The 20,253-nt window shown below is 48.3% G+C and overlaps 1 protein-coding gene across 1 annotated transcript; it reads left to right on the top strand.

Annotated features, from left to right (window-relative positions):
• Positions 1-7,057: 7,057 nt before the first annotated feature.
• Positions 7,058-8,570, top strand: LOC134408785 (carbohydrate sulfotransferase 6-like). The gene has a single exon (XM_063141215.1). It carries the CDS (start codon positions 7,076-7,078, stop codon positions 8,255-8,257), a length of 1,182 nt encoding a protein of 393 aa, XP_062997285.1. The 5' UTR covers positions 7,058-7,075; the 3' UTR covers positions 8,258-8,570.
• The last annotated feature ends 11,683 nt before the right edge of the window (positions 8,571-20,253 follow it).

Raw genomic sequence — 20,253 nt, 5'->3', positions numbered from 1 at the left:
AACCTCTCTTGTGGACTGTGGGAATGCTGTGGACGTCATATATCTTGACTTCAGCAAAGTTTTTGACAAAGTACCACATGACATTCTGATTAACAAACTAGCTAAAAGTGGGCTAGATGGAACAACTATTAGGTGGATTCACAGTTGTCTACAGAATCGGACTCAAAGAGTACTTATTGTGAAGGACTGGGAAAGTTATAAAATGTATTAGGTCCTAGAATATAGTTGTTTCCGAAGTAATTTGTGTTTTCTTGCAGGTAATAAACCTTGTCTTCCTGTTAGGCAGTAAACCATAGTGGTGATAGATAGAGGAAAGATTAACTTGATATGTTTATGGGAGGAATCTGGCCAGCTTGTTTATGGTGCAAACCGGCGTCAGGACCCAGCTTTTGGTATGTGGGAAAGTGGGAGTTAAACTTACCGAGGTCAGGCTGAGGCTTCACACCTGGAGGCTATCTCCTGCCTGGGCTAATTGGGCTTTGTGTGAGAAGAAAGAACCAACTCCCTCATTAAGAGACAAACAGATAAAAGCTGATGGGATTAAGCTGGGGGTTCGTCTTTAGCCCCGAGGCTATGGATGTCTGCGGTTGCCCGGTTAGGGAACTGGGAGAGCGTTAGGAAGCCGTACTTTGGCTGCGAGCTGGTTTCTCTAAAGGCAAGTTGGTCGGTTTGACCAGGGAAGGGAAATTTAGTGGACAGACGGTCTGTTCTTGTATGAATGGATTTATGGGTGGTTCTGCCTGACTTGTATCTGTATTATCCATTCCCTACCCCTATTCCCTCTTATGTTCTGTTTTATTTACCTGCCTATAGCTGCTACCGACCAAGTGCCTATTTAGTAGCTGTCTTTTTACAATAAACTTTTTATCTTGGTTACTTCGGGCGTTGGTGTGTTTTATTCCAAGGAAGTACTGGTTCTTTGGGCGGGAACAATTGGGGAAAATACCCTGGGGAAGGACTGATTAACTCGGACTTCCTTTACACTTATCAATGGAACTTTGTCAAACTGGGGAGAGGCAACGAGTGGGGTACCGCAGGGCTCAGTCCTGGGCCCAGTGCTCTTCAACATTTTTATTAATGATTTGGACGAGGAGGTGCAGGGAATGCTTATCAAATTTGCAAATGACACAAAATTGGGTGGGCTAGCTAATACCCTGGAAGACAGAAACAAACTTCAAAGTGATCTTGATAGGCTGGAGTGCTGGGCTGAAAATAGGATGAAATTTAGTAGGGATAAATGCCAAGTTCTACATTTAGGAAATAGAAACCAAATGCAGTTACAAGATGGGGGATACTTGGCTCAGCAATACTACAAACGAGAAGGATCTTGGAATTGTTGTAGATCACAAGCTGAATATGAGCCAACAGTGCGATATGGCTGCAAGAAAGGCAAATGCTATTTTGGGCTGCATTAATAGTATAGCTTTCAAATCACGTGAGGTACTGGTTACTCTCTATTCGGCCCTGGTTAGGCCTTGTCTAGAGTATTGCGTCCAGTTCTGGGCTCCCCAATTCAAGAAGGACGCAGACAAGCTGGAGTGTGTTCAGAGGAGGGCAACCAGGATGATCAGGGGTCTGGAAACAAAGCCCTATGAAGAGAGACTGAAACAACTGGGCATGTTTAGCCTGGAGAAAAGATTGCGGCTGGACATCAGGAAAAACTTCCTGACTGTTAGAGCAGTACGACAATGGAATCGGTTACCTAGGGAGGTTCTGGGCTCTACCGCACTAGAGGCCTTCAAGAGGCAGCTGGACACGCATCTGTCGGGGATGCTTTAGGGTGGATTCCTGCATTGAGAGGGGGTTGGACTCAATGGCCTTGTAGGCCCCTTCCAACTCTGCTATTCTATGATTCTATACTAACCATCACACATGAGAAGAGCCCTGGTAGCAGTTAAGACCAAGGGTCAATCTAGGCCAGCACGTTGTTCACACAGTGGCGAAGCAGCTGTGAACCGGCAACCCACTCGTAAGGAATGCCACCGCGTTGGTGATAGCCTTCCACTTTACAACTTAGTCTGCTCTTCTAGCAGAGCCCCCCCCCCCCCCCCGGTTTGGCATAACCTGAATTTTTAGGCAGGATTTTCCTTTTGGAGAGGCAGGCTGGCAGGCGGGCGTTGCTGGAGGCTAGGGAGTGCTCCGCTGTATTTCCCGGAGCTGCAGTATCTGTTGAGGTGGGACGAGCAGGAGGCCACACAGTGCTGAAGAGAGTCTTGAGGGGTATTATATTTATAAACCCTTTTGTTCACTATACCAGTGAATTAGCAGAGTAGCAGCGGTTCTTAACTATGAAAGTCAGCAAAGACCAAATTAACTTCAAGACAGAGTCTGTTTTGTTTGGTACAAAAATAAAGTATTTTACTGATAGAAAATAACACAGTTTATGGCAATACAAATTTACACCAACATACTCACACACTTGGTCATACACGTTACAGCAGGGCTCACAGCAGCAGAGAGAGAATATTTTAATCTGGTTACAAAGTTCCAAAACTCTCTTTATATACACTTCCCTGAACAAATGATGAAACCACTAATTGGCAATGGCAAGACAATTAGACTTTTGCATCATCCCAGTAATTCAATAAAGTCCACCTGCAAACTTGACTTTTAAGCTGATTGACTGATGCTGAGTCTTCAGTTTCTTCCAGGTTTTGCAGGCTTGTACAAAAATATGGAAATCACAAAAACCAGTCCTAATTCAGGACTCCAACAGAGAGGACCAGGCATATGAGGCGTGGTCCACTCCCCTGCCTCGGAAAGAAGGCCTGCTCCCCGCCCTGGCCACGCCAAGCGCGCGCCATCCCCGAGGAGCAGCCCCGCGGCCGCAGGACCCAGCGTGCTCTCAAGCGGCATTGGTCGAGGCCGCCCGGGGGGGGGGGGGTCCGCTCTGCGCCGGCCTGGGAGCTCCGAGGACCTCCGTCAACTGACGGCGCAGCTGCCGCGCTCCGCCGCCCGCTATGCCGCATCTGGGGAAGTCCTTCGACGGGGCCCTGGCGACTGCTGGCCTGGCACACCCAACGCCAGGAGCCGGCCCGCCCGCCCGCCACCAGAGCAACCTGCCTCTCCCGTGGGGCTGGGGGCGTCAGCCAGCCCAGCCCAGTAGGGCGAACCAGGAACGAGCGTGGGGACGGACCCGGCGACCTGGCAGCACGCGCTTTTCCTCTGCAGACAAGACGCGCTGCCCTTGCCGGGCTCAGCAACTCCCCGCGAGGTTGGACGCGCCTGGGCGTCGAAACGCCCGTCCCGTCCGGCCCCCTCCTTGGCGCCTCCCCCGGCCTCCGCTCCGGGCTTCGGCTGCTTCGGCGAAGGCCACGTCTGAAAGCGGCTCATTGTCTGAGGAGCTGCTGCAGCGGCGGCGGCGGCACCTGGAGCGAGCCAGCGGCGGCACCTGGAGCGAGCCAGCGGCGGCACCTGGAGCGAGCCAGCGGCGGCAGGAGCGTCTCGGCGGCCGGCCAGCGCGCCCTCCTTGCTGCCTCCCCCGTTACTGCGTCTCTCTGGGCGAAGCGCCGGCGAGTCGTGGCTGAGGTGAGGGGCTGGGACGGGGCGGCCATCGCGGATTCCGCCCTGGACGGCGGGGAGCGCAGCGCAGAAGTGCGCCGACAGCGAGCGCGGGATGCGGCGCCTTTCTGCGCGCACAGTCGAGGCGGGCGCGCTGGGGACTCTGCCGTTCCCCCACAAACTGTGCTGCGCCCCCCTGCCCAGTGGGCGGCGGCGGCGGCGGCGGCGCAGACGCCCCCCTCCTGTGCCCAAAGGCGCTGCGCTTGCGCAGGGCAGGTTTGTGTGGAACGGCCGGAGAGTCGCACGCGCGGAGCCGGGAAGGGACTGCAAGGCGGGTGAGGGCGAGACGGGGTCGTCGGAGCTCTGCCGTGCCTCTGAGGGCCGGCCGAGCGCGCGCCGGTCGGCACACGCAGGCCTTGGCTTGGCGTTCCGAGCCGGGCTCTCGGTGAGAAGGGGCGGCTGCCGGGCAGGCGGGAGCGCCAAGGGCCTTCCCTCAGGAATTCAGTGGAGAAGGGGAACTTCTTTCTCCGCAGTGGCGCCACTAGAAAAAAAATTCAAGGGGGGGGGCACAGCAGGGGCAAAGTACATTTCTAGGTGGGCAGGCTGTGCCCCACATATTAAGGTCTCCAAAGAAAAATAACGGTATATCTTACACTATAACCAGGGTGTTAGCTATCCCACCCAATTTTGAACTACAAGTTCAACCACAGCTTTTAAAGCTCAACTAAAAACTTTTCTTTTTCCTAAAGCTTTTAAAACTTGATGTTGTGCAGACTTCTACTGTTACTTTCTACTGTTAGTTTTTCCCTACCCTGTGCCTGCTTACCCTACCCTGTACCTGTTTGCATTCTCTTCCCCTCCTTATTGTTTTACTATGATTTTATTAGATTGTAAGCCTATGCGGCAGGGTCTTGCTATTTACTGTTTTACTCTGTATAGTACCATGTACATTGATGGTGCTATATAAATTAATAATAATAATAATAATAATAATAATAACAATTTTGTGTCATCTGCAAATTGATAAGCATTCCCTGTACCACCTCGTCCAAATCATTAATAAAAATGTTGAAGAGCACTGGGCCCAGGACTGAGTCCTGCGGTACCCCACTCGTTACTCCCCCCAGTTAGTTTGAGAAGGTTCCGTTGATAAGTACTCTTTGAGACTGTTTCTGTAGCCAACTGTGAATCCACCTACCATCTACGCCACTTTTAGCTAGTTTGTTAGGGTGACCCTATGAAAAGGAGGACAGGGCTCCTGTATCTTTAACAGTTGTATTGAAAAGGGAATTTCAGTAGGTGTCGTTTGTATATATGGAGAACCTGGTGAAATGTCCTCTTCATCACAACAGTTAAAGCTGCAGGTGCCCTGCCCTCTTTTAAATCTGGTCACAGTATAGCTGCAGTAATAGTATAGCTCCTGCAGCTTTTACTGTTGTGATGAAGAGGAAATTTCACAAACAGTAAAACTTTAGCAAAACTATAATACACGGGGCAAAACAGGCTGCTAGCAAAAAGCAACATGCAAAAAACCAAAACCAAAACCCAATATACATAACGACAATGTGCTGAATATTAAAAAAACCCAAAAGCTTTTTGCAACCAGCACAGAAATATTCTACGAACCGGATTCAATTCACAAAAAGGCAAAAGTGGGGTAAATAAAATGTTCCTCAGTGCAGAAGATTTGAATAGTGTATTCAGCATTTTCCTGACAAACTATATTAGGAAGTGTTTTGATAAGGGAGAGCAATAATATAAATGGAAGGCTAGATTGTCAGCAGACTGTCTTAAGAGAGTGAAATGATACCAGTAACTTAAAGAAAAGGAGAATCTTTTAAAACATACTTAAACAGGGTGCAGTTGGCAGCCGTGGGGAAAGCAGAGGCAGCAACCTGGGGCCTGGGCCAGTTGCTCCTTATCTCTTCCTTGTTCTTTCCTCCTCTTCAGTTGGATTTTGCTCCCACCACAAAGGAGCAAGCAAAACAGGCGTCGGCAGAGTCTGCTCACTGAGGCTGCTTAGCCTGACCTGCCTGGCATGTGCTGCTCTCCGCTTCACGCTTGCGCAGTCGCTCCTTCCTGCTGCAAACACTAAGGGGAGGGGGGTCTTAGCCCAGTGGCAGAGCCCTGCTTTGCTTGCAGAAGCCCACCACCAAGGCATCTCCAGGAAGGGCTGGGAGGGAGGGGGGCTGGTGGATGCCAAGCAGTGTCAATGCCAGGCAGTGTTGACTACCTGAGTTGTTGTTATTATTATTATTATTTATTTATTTATATAGCACCATCAATGTACATGGTGCTGTACAGAGTAAAACAGTAAAACAGTAAATAGCAAGACCCTGCCGCTTAGGCTTACATTCGAATTAAATCATGGTAAAACAATAAGAAGGGGAAGAGAATGCAAACAGGCACAGGGTAGGGTAAACAGGCACAGGGTAGGGTAAAACTAACAGTATAAAGTCCAAACAACATCAAGTTTTAAAAGCTTTAGGAAAGAGAAAGGTTTTTAGCAGAGCTTTAAAAGCTGCGATTGAACTTGTAGATCTCAGAAGTTCTGGAAGAGCGTTCCAGGCGTAAGGGGCAGCAGAAGAAAATGGACGAAGCCGAGCAAGGGAAGTAAAGGCCCTTGGGCAGGCGAGAAACATGGCATCAGAGGAGCAAAGAGCACAAGCGGGGCAATAGTGTGAGATGAGAGAGGAGAGGTAGGAAGGAGCTAGACCGTGAAAAGCTTTGAAGGTCAACAGAAGTTTATATTGGATTCTGAAGTGAATTGGAAGCCAATGAAGAGATTTCAGAAGTGGAGTTAGATGGGCCACCCTTGCTGGGAAGCAAAATTAGGGGGCTGCAAGGGTTTGATTCTGCCGGCGCTCCCTGCATCTTGTTTTACAGGGAAACTACCACTTTGTTGCCATAATAGCAGCAAATTTGCTGCTATTATGGCAGCATGGTGGCCATGGCAGCATGGGTTATTTGGGAGCCACAAAAAAGGACAGTGCATGTTGGATTTGCATGGGCCAGGGTGGGGATATGTGAGGAAGGGGAAAGGGTTACGGAGAGAGAGCCAATACTAGGCAAAGGATTAGCTCTTCCTAGCCACCCCCACCCCAAATCTAGTTTCTTTTATTTTAAACTCCTGTTTATCTAAAACAATTTCCAGGTCCACCCCCCCTGTAGATATGAGTACTACGCACTTGAATTATTTTAAAAAAGAAATCTCATAATAAAATCAGCCTCAGATGTTGCATTCTGTCCCTGCAAACATGTGGAATTCGTGCTGGCTTGATTAGTCTCCCCCCCCTTTAAACAGGCCTTTTCCCAAGGCAAAGGATTTTTTGTGCTGTGCAAGTGTAGCTGTTGCCTTTCCTTCTCTTGTCTGAAGTCTTTCAGGGCCGTCATTGATTTGCTGATCTAAGTTGGATTGTTGGCTATTTCCGGGGGGGGGGCAGTTATCAGCCCCCTATGAATGACAGTTGCTTGCCAACATCCAAGGCCCTTGGTTTTTCTGCCCTGGCTTGGTGCTGAAAACTAAATTGCCTTTTCTCCCCCTCTCTCCCAGTTGTGCTCTGCTTCAGCCAGAATGGTGAGGCTCCGTATTTCCAGCACCGCCATTGCAGTTTTCGTTGTGATCCAGACTGGTTTCTTGCTTTTTATGTATGCTCAACACAGTGGTTTCCTGATGTCTTCATCTGTGGAGAAGCCGGCCCAGGCGCACGTCCTCATCCTGTCGTCTTGGAGGTCGGGGTCTTCCTTCGTGGGTCAGCTCTTCAGCCAGCACCCCGACGTCTTCTACTTGATGGAGCCCGCCTGGCATGTGTGGGCCGCCATGCAGCAAAACAGTGCGCAGGTCTTGCGCATGGCCGTGCGGGACCTTGTCCACTCCGTCTTCCGGTGCGACATGTCTGTCTTTGATGCCTACATGCCTTGGAACAGAAACTTGTCAGATCTTTTTCAGTGGGCAGTGAGTCGGGCATTGTGCACAAATCCTGCTTGTGAATACTTCCAGCGCACAGAGATTACAAGCGAAAGTGCTTGCAAGACCCTCTGTGGCAAGTACCCCTTCAGCAAAGTGGAGGAGGCCTGCAAGACCTACAGCCACGTGGTCCTGAAGGAAGTCCGCTTCTTTGACCTCAAGGTGCTCTATCCTCTCCTCACCGACCCCTCCCTGAACCTCAAAATCATCCACTTGATCCGCGACCCCCGAGCTGTTGTGAAGTCTCGGGAGCAATCAGCCAAAGCTCTGGCCCGTGACAATGGGATCGTCCTGGGCATGAATGGCATTGAAGTGGAAGACGGCCAGTACAAAGTCCTACAGGAGATCTGTAGAAGCCATGTTCAGATTTATGAGACAGCTATGCTGAAACCTCCAGGTTTTCTGAAAGAGCGTTACTTGATGATCCGCTTCGAAGATCTTGTAAGAGATCCCTTAGCAGAAATTACAGCAATGTATAAATTTACAGATCTCCACTTGACCCAAAAACTTGAAAACTGGATCTATAATATCACTCATGGGCAAGGGCCAAGTAGGAAGAGAGAAGCCTTCCTCATCACCTCTCGAGATGCAGCCAATGTCTCACAGGCATGGAGAAATGTTCTGTCATTTCAGAAAGTCAGGAGAGTGCAAGATGTTTGCAAAGGTGCATTGAATCTACTTGGCTATCAGCTTGTGGATTCTGAGAAAGAGCAAAAAGATTTGTCATTAGATCTGGTGTTGCCACATCAAAGAAACCAATTCACCTGGGCATCTTTTAGTGAAAATTAGATGAAGTATTACAGTATCTGTATTCTTTTATTCATTTCCCAGGTATCTGGTAAAGATTGGGCTTCATTGTCGAATCCTGGGCTTCTAGTAATTGCTCCTAGTATGTTGCCACTTACCTAAACTGGAACACACAGTACCAAGGGCTGAAACTTGGTTTGCAGATGTTGCCGCCTGGCTCAGTTGTTCTGAGTTGTACCCCAGTGTAATGTAATGTAATCAAAGAATGGCATAGTTTCTACCATTTTCAGTTATTATCAATGCATAACATCCAGAAAAAGCATTATATTGCACATAATGCTTCAATACAAGCGAATCTCCCTTTATCTGTGAGAAAAAAGCAAGGTGTATACTTGTGGCATTCCGTTGTCTGCATTGTTGAATGATGATTTTAAAACAGTCCCCTCCATATTTTCTCAAGCAGGACTGCACAATGGCTCATGTTGAGCACGGCGGGGAAAACTGTCATCTTCCAACTGTCATTGGACTCCAGCTCTCATCAGCTAAGTCAGAATGGCCAACAGGGTTGATGGGAATTGTGATCCAAGATATTCTTGGATCTGGGGGACAGAAGTTCTTCACAGCCGCTTTACTGCTCTGGTCCCGTATGCTCATTTTGACTGGCCATCTGTCAGGATGTAAACTTGTCCGGGATAGAGGAGTCGGAAGAAAGGAAGTCCCTTGGTGCTGAGATGAACCATTTGCCTGCTGTATCCCCTGTTGTCTCTGCAGTCACGCTAATACTGGCCTATATGCACCGGGGAAATCTCAGTGCGCATGTAGTACTGAATGTCCGTTTCTAATATGTCATCTTCAAAACGTCATCTTGGAAAGAAGGGCTGCATGGAAGTCCTGCTCTTCCACCAAACCCCACGGGGATGTTGGGGCAGGAACTAGCTGTCTACTGGGTGCTACAACCCCTTCTTAAAAGCAACAGGGATCCAAATGAGACAGATAAATGATGCAAAGAATATTTCTCATTCCACCTTCCTCAGTTCTAGCTTCTGTTTGTAATACTACATGCAGACCCCAGCAATTTCAAACACTTCCAAAAAAAGATCCTCCACTGTATGACCTAAGAACATAAGAGGAGCCATGCTGGATCAGACCAACAACTAGTGTCTACAGGCTCACTGCCTCTGCACTTAGCTATCAGGAGTAGTAGCTATTCATAACCTTCTCCAGGAGGAGGAGAATTGGCATTGAATTGCCATTTCTTAGGGCTGTGCACGGACAACCCCCTCCCCCCGGATCCGCTCCAGATCCCAATCCGCAACTTCCGGATTGGGTCCGCTCCTCTTCACAATGATCCGCCTATGGTCTGCTCCGCTCTGCTGTGGAGCTCCGGATCCGGATCAGAGTTCCGTGTTTTCCCTCCATAGACTTGCATTGAAATTCAAACGCCTATAACTTTTTTTCTGTTGACGTTCAAAACCTCAAAATAGGCACCATGAGAGCTTATCCATGTATCCACCTTCATGCCCAGTTGGAAGCAAATCTGAGCATCCCCTGATTTTGGGGGAATATATGAAAATCTCCCACCCCATTTTCAGAAATGCTAATAGCTCCGACATCTTTCCATACCTGCCCATAAGGATCCATTGTAAAGCGCTTGCCCATAGCAATCAATAGGACAGATGATTTGGGGGAATAAATATTTTTTCTAAATAAGGACCTTCATCTCAGGTGAAACACTTCAAAAATCCACACAACCACACCAAGAAATCTTAAACAGGGTGAGCACGCAATGCAGCTTTCTTTTATCACAAGGAAGGATACCCTGAGTCAAAGCAAGACATGCACAAACCATCCCTGTGAGGTAGGCACAGAGGAGGACAGGCAGCAAGCCCCTGTAGCACTGGGTGCAAGCATGCCAGAGGCTTGTGGGGTTGAACCCCAAAGCCCATCATCTAGGCCATCCCCCAGGCACTAGGAGGGCAGAGAGGTGCTACACACACACACACACACACACACACTGTGCCATAGATCTATGGGGAAGTAAGTCCCAGCAGATGAGATACCTTTTCTTTTGCATCCCATAACTAATAGGGGGCTAGGGGGCTAGGAGGATAAGAGTAAAGCTTTGTGATCCTTGCTTCAGTTGATTGACTGCACTGTGATCACAGCCATTATTAAACAACAACAGCAATAATAATCACGTTAATAATAGCAGTACTAATATTAATATTAATAATAATCACAACAACAATAAGAACTTGAACCACAATGAAATCTTGCCTGACTTCACTGAAGAGAGAAAGCCAGGAGAGCTTTGGCTATGGGGTGGTATATGTAATTAATTAATTCATTAATAAACACAGGAGGGGTGGAATTAAAAGCAGCCGTGTTGCTGAATCACAACAACAAAAAGAATTTTTAAAAAGGCTATGTCTGTCTTTTACCAGTAAGAGGAAAGTGGACGTGCCCAGGGGGAGGGGAAATTGTTTGCCACTTTGGCTGGTCCTGTCTAGGTATCAGTCTTTGAGAAGCCAACTCACACTTCAACTCATGATAGGTATTGCTTCTCCAATGGCTAACCTTTGGAAGGTTCTAAGGACCCCCCAAGGGCAGGAGTGTGCACTGGGCACATCCACATGCCCTATGGACATCATCCCCTTGCACCACATCTATTCAGTTGTTCACCAAGGTTAGTGTGGGTAGCAGTGCTGTGTTTTCTATCTGTTATTTATTTACTTAGTAGTATAAGATTTAAGGTTGTGTTTGTGCGTTTGGTGGGGCTACTGTTTCAAAAAATACTGGAAAAAAGTCCGTTCAGATTAAGAAAGAAAAGTTACCCAGTATCCCAAGTTACTAAGTATCCTATTTTGCTTATCCCCCCTCCAACTTTGGGATTGGAGGATGCTTCATCAGGTGATCACGATTGGGAGTTGAATCGGCCTCTCATCACTTCCAAAAAATGTTACCCCCTCCCGCTTTTACCCATTTTTAAAAAAAATTATAGCAAGCAAACCGCAGCACAAAAAGTTCTGAAAATAGACACAAATGACCCCCAATCATGACACTCTAAGCACATTCAATTTCAAGGATGTAGCTTGAAAAATAAAAAAGTTATATGCTAATCTTTTCCCCCATGCAATCCTATGGGGAAAATATCCAAAATGGCAGGTGGAGCACTCCGTGAAAAAGCAAATTATCTGCTTTTGGTCCCTTGTTTTCACTATGCTTTGCTAGCCACCCGACTCACTCCTCCGCCTGTAACAGAGGTGAATCATGGCGCTTTGCTATCGCTTCTAAGAATTGAAGAGAAGCGTATCACAGCCCTACCATTTCTTCTTCTTCTGGAGCAGTGGGTGCATTTTTTGGGTGGCCCAAAATGTATTGTGGGTTGTACATGGCCAGTTCGATCTTCCCTACATACTGGGCTATTATTGGGACAGTGCAGATGACAGACCAAAGGCCTGTGTAGTAAATTGTTCAGTTTGCACAGTGGCCAACCAGATGCCCTAAGGAGAAGTGCATAAACAGGCCATGTGTGCAACAACACCTTTCCACTTGTGTTCTGATTGGAAAGATAGACCGAAAGGGGAGATTGTTTCCCCTCAGGTCTAAGCCACTGTTGCCTCCTTTCCAGAGGCTTCCTGCCTGGGGAGACTCTAGGAAAAGGCACCAGAATTTTGGTTTACTCTCACCTTTTCTCTCTCTGAATGTAGCACCAGACACAAGACAATAGCAGCATATAAAGGAATGAGGTAGCATACTTTATTCCACTAAGGGTAGGGTATAGAGGAAGGAAAAATCCTAAGTAGGGCCTTGCTGTTGCCACCACCACAAACATCTTCCCATACCTTAGGAAGGGACAAGACAAAGACTTGGAGATGGGGCCCTTGCTATATACCCCTTTCTCCGTCTTCTATCTTCTATTCGCCCCTCTCCTTGTCGTCACTCAGGCGGTTTTGTTTCACACCCCCAAGGTGCATAATTCTCCTTCCTGCTGGTTGAGATGGTTTACAGCCTTGAAGCTGATAAGGGCTCCTTCCTGGTGCCAAGATCTTGCTATCTTGTCCATCTCGTTTCTCCAGGTGGCCTGTTGTATTCTATTGGCTGGGGCCCTGTTCAGTTTAAACGTCATGCATAAAAACGTCATGATAAAACTACCCTCCCAACTAGTTAGACCATTATGTCCTATGCAGTGCAGTCTATCTGTTTTCCTTCACAGTGATATGGCTACTAGTCAAGGTGGTTCCATATTACCTTTGGGTTTAGGTTTTGTGTTCGGGGTTCAGGCTTGAGGTTCCAGGTTAGGGTTAGGTTTGAGAGATTTTTATTGCTGCAAGCAGCTCTTCCACCTGGCGACCATAATACGTTCCCGAGTCGTGAAAACGCGTCACAAAGCCAGACGGCTCATGCCCCCACCCCCTGTTTGTTTCCCTAACTAATGCAGCTGTTGGCTGACATGCCTGGTCACGAATACATTCTTCGTGCCTACGCTTGGGTGGCGTTAAGTGATGTCCTCCCTTCCACAGCCATTGTCAGCGCTACTCCTGTGTGGGCAGGTGCTGTCTGTCCCACTGGCATCGCTCTGCCTGCAAACGACACCAGCTGAGCATTTCACCTCATACTCGACGTGGTGCTTGAGTTCCTACCACTACTGGAAGGCCAGGGCCAGCATGACATAAAGATTTAGCGTCTGGACCATGGGCCAGAGCACCCCCCAGTAGTCTGCATTGGCTTGTGCCCCTGTCACCCCCGTTGCCCAGGCTCCCTCTGTCCGTTGGTTACTCAGCCCCGGTCCCTTGTCTTCTGCCCCTTTGCTGCACTCAGTGCTTTCCCTTTCGGCATGCTGGTCTGCCGCCCCCCCATTCCCCTCCCCGTGCTGCTGGTGCTCCTCCTGCCCTCTCTTCCGCGTGTGCATTTGGGGAGGCCCATGTCCCAAGTCACTGGCTCGCCTCAATCGGCGCTGTCCAACCTTAGGACTGGGGGTCTCTCAGGGTCACCCACGTACCCACTCCCCCCTTCTCCTCCCCACCGAGGGCTTGGCCCGTTTCCTCCATTCCATGAGGCTGAGATGCCTCTGGCCAGGCGTTGCGAGTGGCCTCCAGTACTTGTAAGCTAAAGAGGCATTATGAAGAGAAAAATCCCTTTGAGGACTCGCTCCACTTACACCCAGCCGTGCTTCAGAGAGCTGGTACTGACCTCCCACCCCCCCAAATCCCACCCTAGGCTTAAAATCCAGTGTACCAACAATCCCCTCTTGGGTTACAAAAATGAAGGCGTGTCCCTTTTTGTGCCCATGGACGCGGTTTAATGAACATTAAAAAACTCACCAAGAGCTAAAATGAGCTTTTTTAGGTCCATACAGTGGTCTGGAAATTTGTGATTCCAAACTTCTACTTAAACACTGAGAAGCCTGTCATCCTCAAGGTTTAAAATGCAAAGATTTTAAAATGTGGCTACTAAAAGTGTATAAATTGAATCCATAAACCCATCTGATGCAAATGTCCTCACCTTTGTCCATTTATTAGACTATTTTGACATACACAGGTGTGGGCAATACATCCCCCCTCTCTGCAATATCCCTCCATGCCTTCCACTCCATCAAGGATGTATTTGTTCTGGTCTTTTTCATAGGACTGCCTCTGAGTTTTCTCTCCGGGGTCGTCCAGGGTCCAATGCAAATGGAGGCTTCTGAGGCAGGTGCTGGTGTGGCTGCTGCCGTGTGGCCTCTGTGGCAGATGTACGAGGTAAAGAAAACAACATGACCTTCTGCTGCAGTGACTGTCTTGGGCACTGGTCAGGCTTGTCTGAAATCTCAGAAAAGACAATGCCAAATCAGCATGTTGTTGTTCTTTAGCAGTGCAGCATTTGGGCAACGACTTTTTGCATTTACTCAGGATTTCCCTGACTTTACACATGAGACAAACTGAGGCAGCGAAGCACCTTTTCACCATTAGGCAAGGAGGTGGGACTAGAACCCAGGTCCAAACCCAGCCAGTGAGAGGATGGGCCACCATCCTCTCTTACTCCTTAAAAATGGAGGAGGTTGTCCCTAGTTTTCTCTGTGGCATGTCATTTTGGCAGGGAGGGTCTGCTTTCCTCCCCTTCCTCCAACTCTGGAGCGTCAAGGGTTAGGGTTAGGAAAATACATTTTAGGTAAATACGTTTTATTTTTTTAAAATCGTGCTACTACATCCTATTACAGTATCATAGGCTCTTATACACAACACATAAGAAACACTGTCATGAAACAATACATGAACATACTTCCTTCACCGTGTACTCCTATATCCATCACCTCCTACAGTAGCCTTGAAACTTTCCCTTCAGTTTCAATGTAGCTGTTTGTTTCACTTTCACCGCTTCCCTATAAAACATGCCTGCGTTTTTTTTGAACCGCTCCCCTTTTATTCCCTGGAGTGCCCAGTTTCACTGCCGCTGGGTGCCTAGTCACGTTATCCCTGGTGTGGTCCCTGCTTTCCAGGGCCAGAATTTTTGCCACAGCGCATGACTCATTCTTTCCCTTTCCGCCATGGCTATGGTGTCTATTTTTGTGACAATGCCCCCTACTGTCTGCTGTATGTCTGGTTGCATCTGACTTTTCTGTTCCTTCCATCTTTGTACCGCTAAGGCGAGGGGGATCACGAGGTTGATGAACCTGACTATTGTCCATGGCACGCTCCACCATGCTATTTCACTCCGCCTTGTGCTGCTTCCCCCCAATTCGGTACGCTTTACGGGGTCCTTGATTTCCTCTGCTGGTGGGAGGCCCGATACTATCGTTTGTTTATTTATTTATTTATTACATTTTTATACCACCCAATAGCTGAAGCTCTCTGGGCCTTTCACAAAAATTAAAAACCACAATAAAACAACCACCATGTTAAAAGCACAATTACAAAATACAGTATAAAAAGCACAACCAGGATAAAACCACGCAGCAAAATTGATATAAGGTTAAAATACAGAGTTAGGTCTCTCTGGGCTGGCCATTGCAGCGCCCCCACTAACTGTTCCCATGTCTGCCTGGCTGCTGGGCATTGCTTTACAGCATGCTCCATGGTCTTTTTACAGGCACGCTTTGAGCCACGGGTTAGCAGCCTGCACGTTTAACACCTGATGGTAGGCTCTCCACCTGATTTCCCACAAGTGCTAGGGCACCCTTTTGTCCTCGAACGTCAGCAGTGGGTAGTGCGGCCTCCTCAGATACAGCGACAGCGACTGCTTTTGTTTTTTCACGTCATCTTGCTGACACAGGCCATCCGTGATCTGAGCAAACAGTTTCTTTTTCATCTGCTGCACGTACGCTTGCATGTTTTGTACGTTTTCCATCACTTTGAGCACCCCTGACTCGATCCCCCATGTTTTGACCTGGCTGTACAGCTGCTCTATGTACTCTGGGCCTTGCCTTTTCCACTGCTACCCTACCCTGTTCTTCACCATCTCCTGCTCCCACGAGATTTTTCCCTACGCTGTCTCTCTCCATCTGTTCCTGGTTGGTAGCTCCCTTCCTTCCTCTTGTTGCTGGCTAGGAATTCCACCTTGCCCCAAGGCATGAAGTTTGCGCTCAGAAAAATCGAATAGATCACGGGGCCTGTCACCAGGACCTGCAAGCCTCCATGCTCCTTCGCCTTGTATGCCACCGTTCTTGTTTTCGGGAAGAAGTTCGTTCCCCATACAAACTTGAAAATGACCCGATTGGCTTCCTTGACAACCGTGTCTGCGGGTAGGTCCACGGAAGCCAAGTTGGACATGGTGGCTATGATATACATCGCTCTCTGGTACATGCTTAGCATCCATTTGTCCCACACCTTCACTTTGTCCTTGAGTTGCCTTACCCACCCTTCCCAATTGTCCCCCATTCCTCCTGGCATCAGGGAGAAATGTATCCTGAGGATTTTCACCCTTTCCCACCCTTCTGCCTTATCCCTGGGGGTGATCCTCCCTTTCAGTCCCCATCGTATTTTCCCGATCGAGCATCCTGTGATCCTACTCTGATCGCCCTGCAGCTCAAAGATGAAGCTCTTCCTCTCATTCAGCTTTGTACCAGATGCCTTCCTGAACCTACCGAATAAGCTCCATATTGTTTCCACTTCCTCTCTGCTCCTGGTCAAGATGATCACATCGTCCACATGGGCTATCAACTTCACCCTCCCTTCTTTTTGGATCCTCCTCTCCTCAGTTCCCTCCATTGCCTTTTCCAAGCTCCCCCTTTCCCTCTGATAAGAGCTGCTGAAATAGATCTCTTGCACCCACTCATCCCTTTCAATCAAGTTCAAAACCGGATCCAATGCCAACATGTATAGCAATGGACTGAGAGGACAGCCTTGCCTGACCCCTGACCGGATGGGGATGTCGCTTCCCCTCCAGCCATTAACCTGAGGTGTGACTTTCACATTCCTTAAGAGAGTCTGGACGAACTTGACGAAGGCCCTCGGGACTCCCTTGTGCTCCAGCACCATTCACAGGTAGCCGTGATCTAATTTGTCGAAGACCTTCACCTGATCTATTTGCAACACAGGGGCCTCGTCATTTGCCCTCCTGCACGTCTTGGAACACTTCCCTGAGCACTCTCAGCAAATCCGTCATCGAGCACCTCCGTATGGTGCTTGTCTGCGATGCCACCACTAGTTTGTGCACCACTTTTTTCAGCTGGTCATTCAGGATGTGCACCAGCATTTATTTATTTCTTACATTTTTATACTGCCCATACTGCCCAATAGCCAAAGCTCTCTGGGCGGTTCACAAAAATTAAAACCACAATAAAACAACCAACAGGTTAAAAACACAAATACAAAATACAGTAACAAAAGCACAACCAGGATAAAACCACATAGCAGAAATTGATATAAGATTAAAATACAGAGTTAAAACAGTAAAATTTAAATTTAAGCTAAAATTAAGTGTTAAAATACTGAGAGAATAAAAAGGTCTTCAGCTGGCGCCGAAAAGAGTACTGTGTAGGCGCCAGGCAGACCTCTCTGGGGACCTCATTCCACAACCGGGGTGCCACAGCGGAGAAGGCCCTCCTCCTAGTAGCCACCTGCCTCACTTCCTTTGGCAGGGGCTCACGGAGAAGGGCCCCTGTAGATGATCTTAAGGTCCGGGCAGGTACATATGGGAGGAGGCATTCCTTCAAATAACCTGGCCCCAAACCATTTAGGGTTTTGAATGTTAAAACCAGCACTTTGAATCGGGCCCTGACCTGGACTGGCAGCCAATGAAATTGTAAAAGGACTGGTGTAATGTGGTCTTGCCGGCCAGTCCCTGTTAGTAAACGGGCTGCCCTGTTTTGTACCAGCTGAAGTTTCCGGACCATTTTCAAAGGCAGCCCCCACATATAATAATAACGCATTGCAGTAATCCAAACGAGAGGTTATCAGAGCATGGATAACTGTAGCTAGGCTACCTCTGTCTAGATATTCTATAGTCGTTCATTAACGTGATGGTACGCCAGTTCTCCGGCAGAGTGCTCGCACCTATTTTTGGGAAGAATATCAGGGTTCCCTGGCGAAGGGTGTCTGCTAGCTGTCCCTCTCCCAGTATGGAGTTATAGGGTTAGGGGTTAGAGTTAGGGTTTTGGTTAAGGCTAGGGCTAGGGTTAGGGTTAGGAATGAATTTTTTATTTTCAAAAAACATACTACTGTACAATTAAAACAGAATGAATAAATATTTGAAGTATTTTACAATTTTCAAATTGTATAAATTATAAAATATAATTATAAATTACATCAATATATCGATACAAATTATACTAAAATCATACAAAATTATAGCTATTATACATTATACTTATAGATGTCCATACAGGCAATAATCCCTTCGCACATCCAGTTTAAGTTGAACCAATCTTCTGTCCAAAAGTAGACTCACACGGATGGGTGGCGTAGAAATGACGTTCCTTGTCATGATCCAGAACATGAAGGCCAGGACCGTCCTCAGCAACACGTAGGGGCACAGGCATCCAAGGTGTTGCAGCTTCTCGTAGATCTGGGGTGGAAGATACCAGGCTTGCAGTATCCACTTTCCTTTCTAGAAGAAAATTGCGAAACACCACCCAGGACAAGTTGCAAAGCAGAAGTGCAGGAAATTCACACTAACCCTAAAAACTTCTAGAAGTCTAAGTGCTAAATGTACAAAGTCCTAATGCTTAAAACTTCTAGAAGTCAAAGTCCTAACCCTGAGGCCCCTGCAGCTGGCTCAGACGAAGCATCAGAGGTTATGAAGGCGTTTCTATTTCTCAGGCTTTTTCTACAATTGCATGCATGCAATAAACCGTTCATGAATTCAGCAAAAGGTTTAACAAACCTATTGGCCGAAAGTAGACTTCCACGATGGGTGGTGTGGAGACGGCATTCCTCAACAGGATCTGGAACATTAACGGCAGGACAGTCCTCAGCGACGCAGAGAGACCTGGGCCAGCCATGATCCTTCTGGACTTCGCCTTCCAACAAAACAAGGGGAAGGTTTTGAACGGCACTGCAAGACACACAAGGATACTATTTCCATGCTCAAATGAATGCACGCCACACAGTATTTGTCTTCTGAAACCATCCACTCCACTGGCTTCTCTAAGATAGAACCCTCCGTCCCCCGCTGCACGCCCTCAAAGTTAGCGGAGCTTGTGGAAGCGTGGCAGCAATCCCAGTCACCGGTGGCGAAGGGGAAGAAACCCCCACGGGTGCAAGGACAGAACCCAAGGAGTGTGGAAGTGCAGGAGAAGCTAGAGCAACTTTGAGGGCGTGTCCTTGACACGGCAGGCTACCGAAAGGGACCTGAGCGAATCTACACTCGTCATCTTTCATGCATGGCCCTCGGTAATCCAAAAGCCCCCCCCCACGCACACACGGAGCCAGATGTTCTAGAGCACCTCCCCCAGAAGACATGACTTAGCTTTTGTAGTCCATCTGAGGAGCTGCCGGCCTCCTGCAGCCTGGGCCGAAAAGGGAGACCGGAGATTTATCTCTGGGGGAGCAGTGCCATCCAGGAGGAAGTGGAGCTGTTGTAACATCTCGCATATGTCGGGTCGGCGGACTTTGGGCTTGCAGAATCCGCTTTCTTTCCTGGAAGAAACCTGGGACCCAACACTCAGAGCCAGGTCCAAATTAGACATACCTTAAGAAAATGGGAGCAGGGTGTCCCCGAGCACCTCCTCAGGCCCGGAACCAGTGGAGATGCCTATCACAACCGAGCCCATCAGCTTCATTGGCCAACGGCTGGCAGAGTGCGATGGCATTGGCCGGGGCTACTTACTGATCTAGCTGCCCCGTTGAGACCAGATAAACTTCTGTATCATGTGGAAACGCAGCCCTGGGCTTCGTCACCCGATGGGTCAACCAGGGCCAGCAAAATGATGGGGGGCGTGCCACTCCGTGGACTCCCTTGGACCTTTGATGCTGTCCTTCTAGGAAGGCTGCCTTGAAGTTGCGTATTACAACGGTTCCACTCCTGCCTAGAATGCCTCTTAGACAAAGTGGGCGTAGGGGAGAATGGATCTCTCCTAGGGCACCATTTCATCCCATGCTTTTCGACAACTACATGAAACCGCCAGGAGAGGTTCTCCAGGGGAGCGGGCTGAGGCAGCAACCAGGACACCTCACTTTGCCTCTCCTTCTCAGCTCCGAGAGCTGAGGCCGTGGAAGCTCTGAACCAGCGCCTGGGCAGGAGAGTGGGCTGGATGAGGGCCCATGAACCGAGAGTCAAGCCAATGCAAGTGGTATTTGTGGACGGTTCATCGATCCAGTTAAGTGACAGTCGCCCTGTTCTGGAAGAGGGGTTATAGGACTTCTAAAGAGTGAGGTAAGCCATGCGGAGATGATGGCAGATCCGTCCTCGCCTGCAGAGGCACAGGCTCCCTCGGGGGCTCAGAGCAGCACCTGTTCAAGGAATCCTTTTTACTTCTGATAAGTAGTTATTTTAATTATTATTAGACACTTAGTGATTTTCTCTCCTGTTGCTTTTAGTTTACTGAATTTATTTCCATTGTCTTGGCCGGTTTTATTCTGTATTAGCTGTATTCTCTTTTAATTTCTTATTCTTTTAAA

This window comes from Elgaria multicarinata, chromosome 14, assembly GCF_023053635.1.
Source record: "Elgaria multicarinata webbii isolate HBS135686 ecotype San Diego chromosome 14, rElgMul1.1.pri, whole genome shotgun sequence".
NCBI lineage: Eukaryota > Metazoa > Chordata > Lepidosauria > Squamata > Anguidae > Elgaria > Elgaria multicarinata.
The sequence above is the reverse complement of the archived record's forward strand: the minus strand, read 5'-3'. Positions and strand labels throughout refer to the sequence as shown.

Bases quoted from the DNA above. Each gene is read 5' to 3' on its own strand.
- LOC134408785 (XM_063141215.1), top strand. From the start codon at position 7,076: ATGGTGAGGCTCCGTATTTCCAGCACCGCCATTGCAGTTTTCGTTGTG.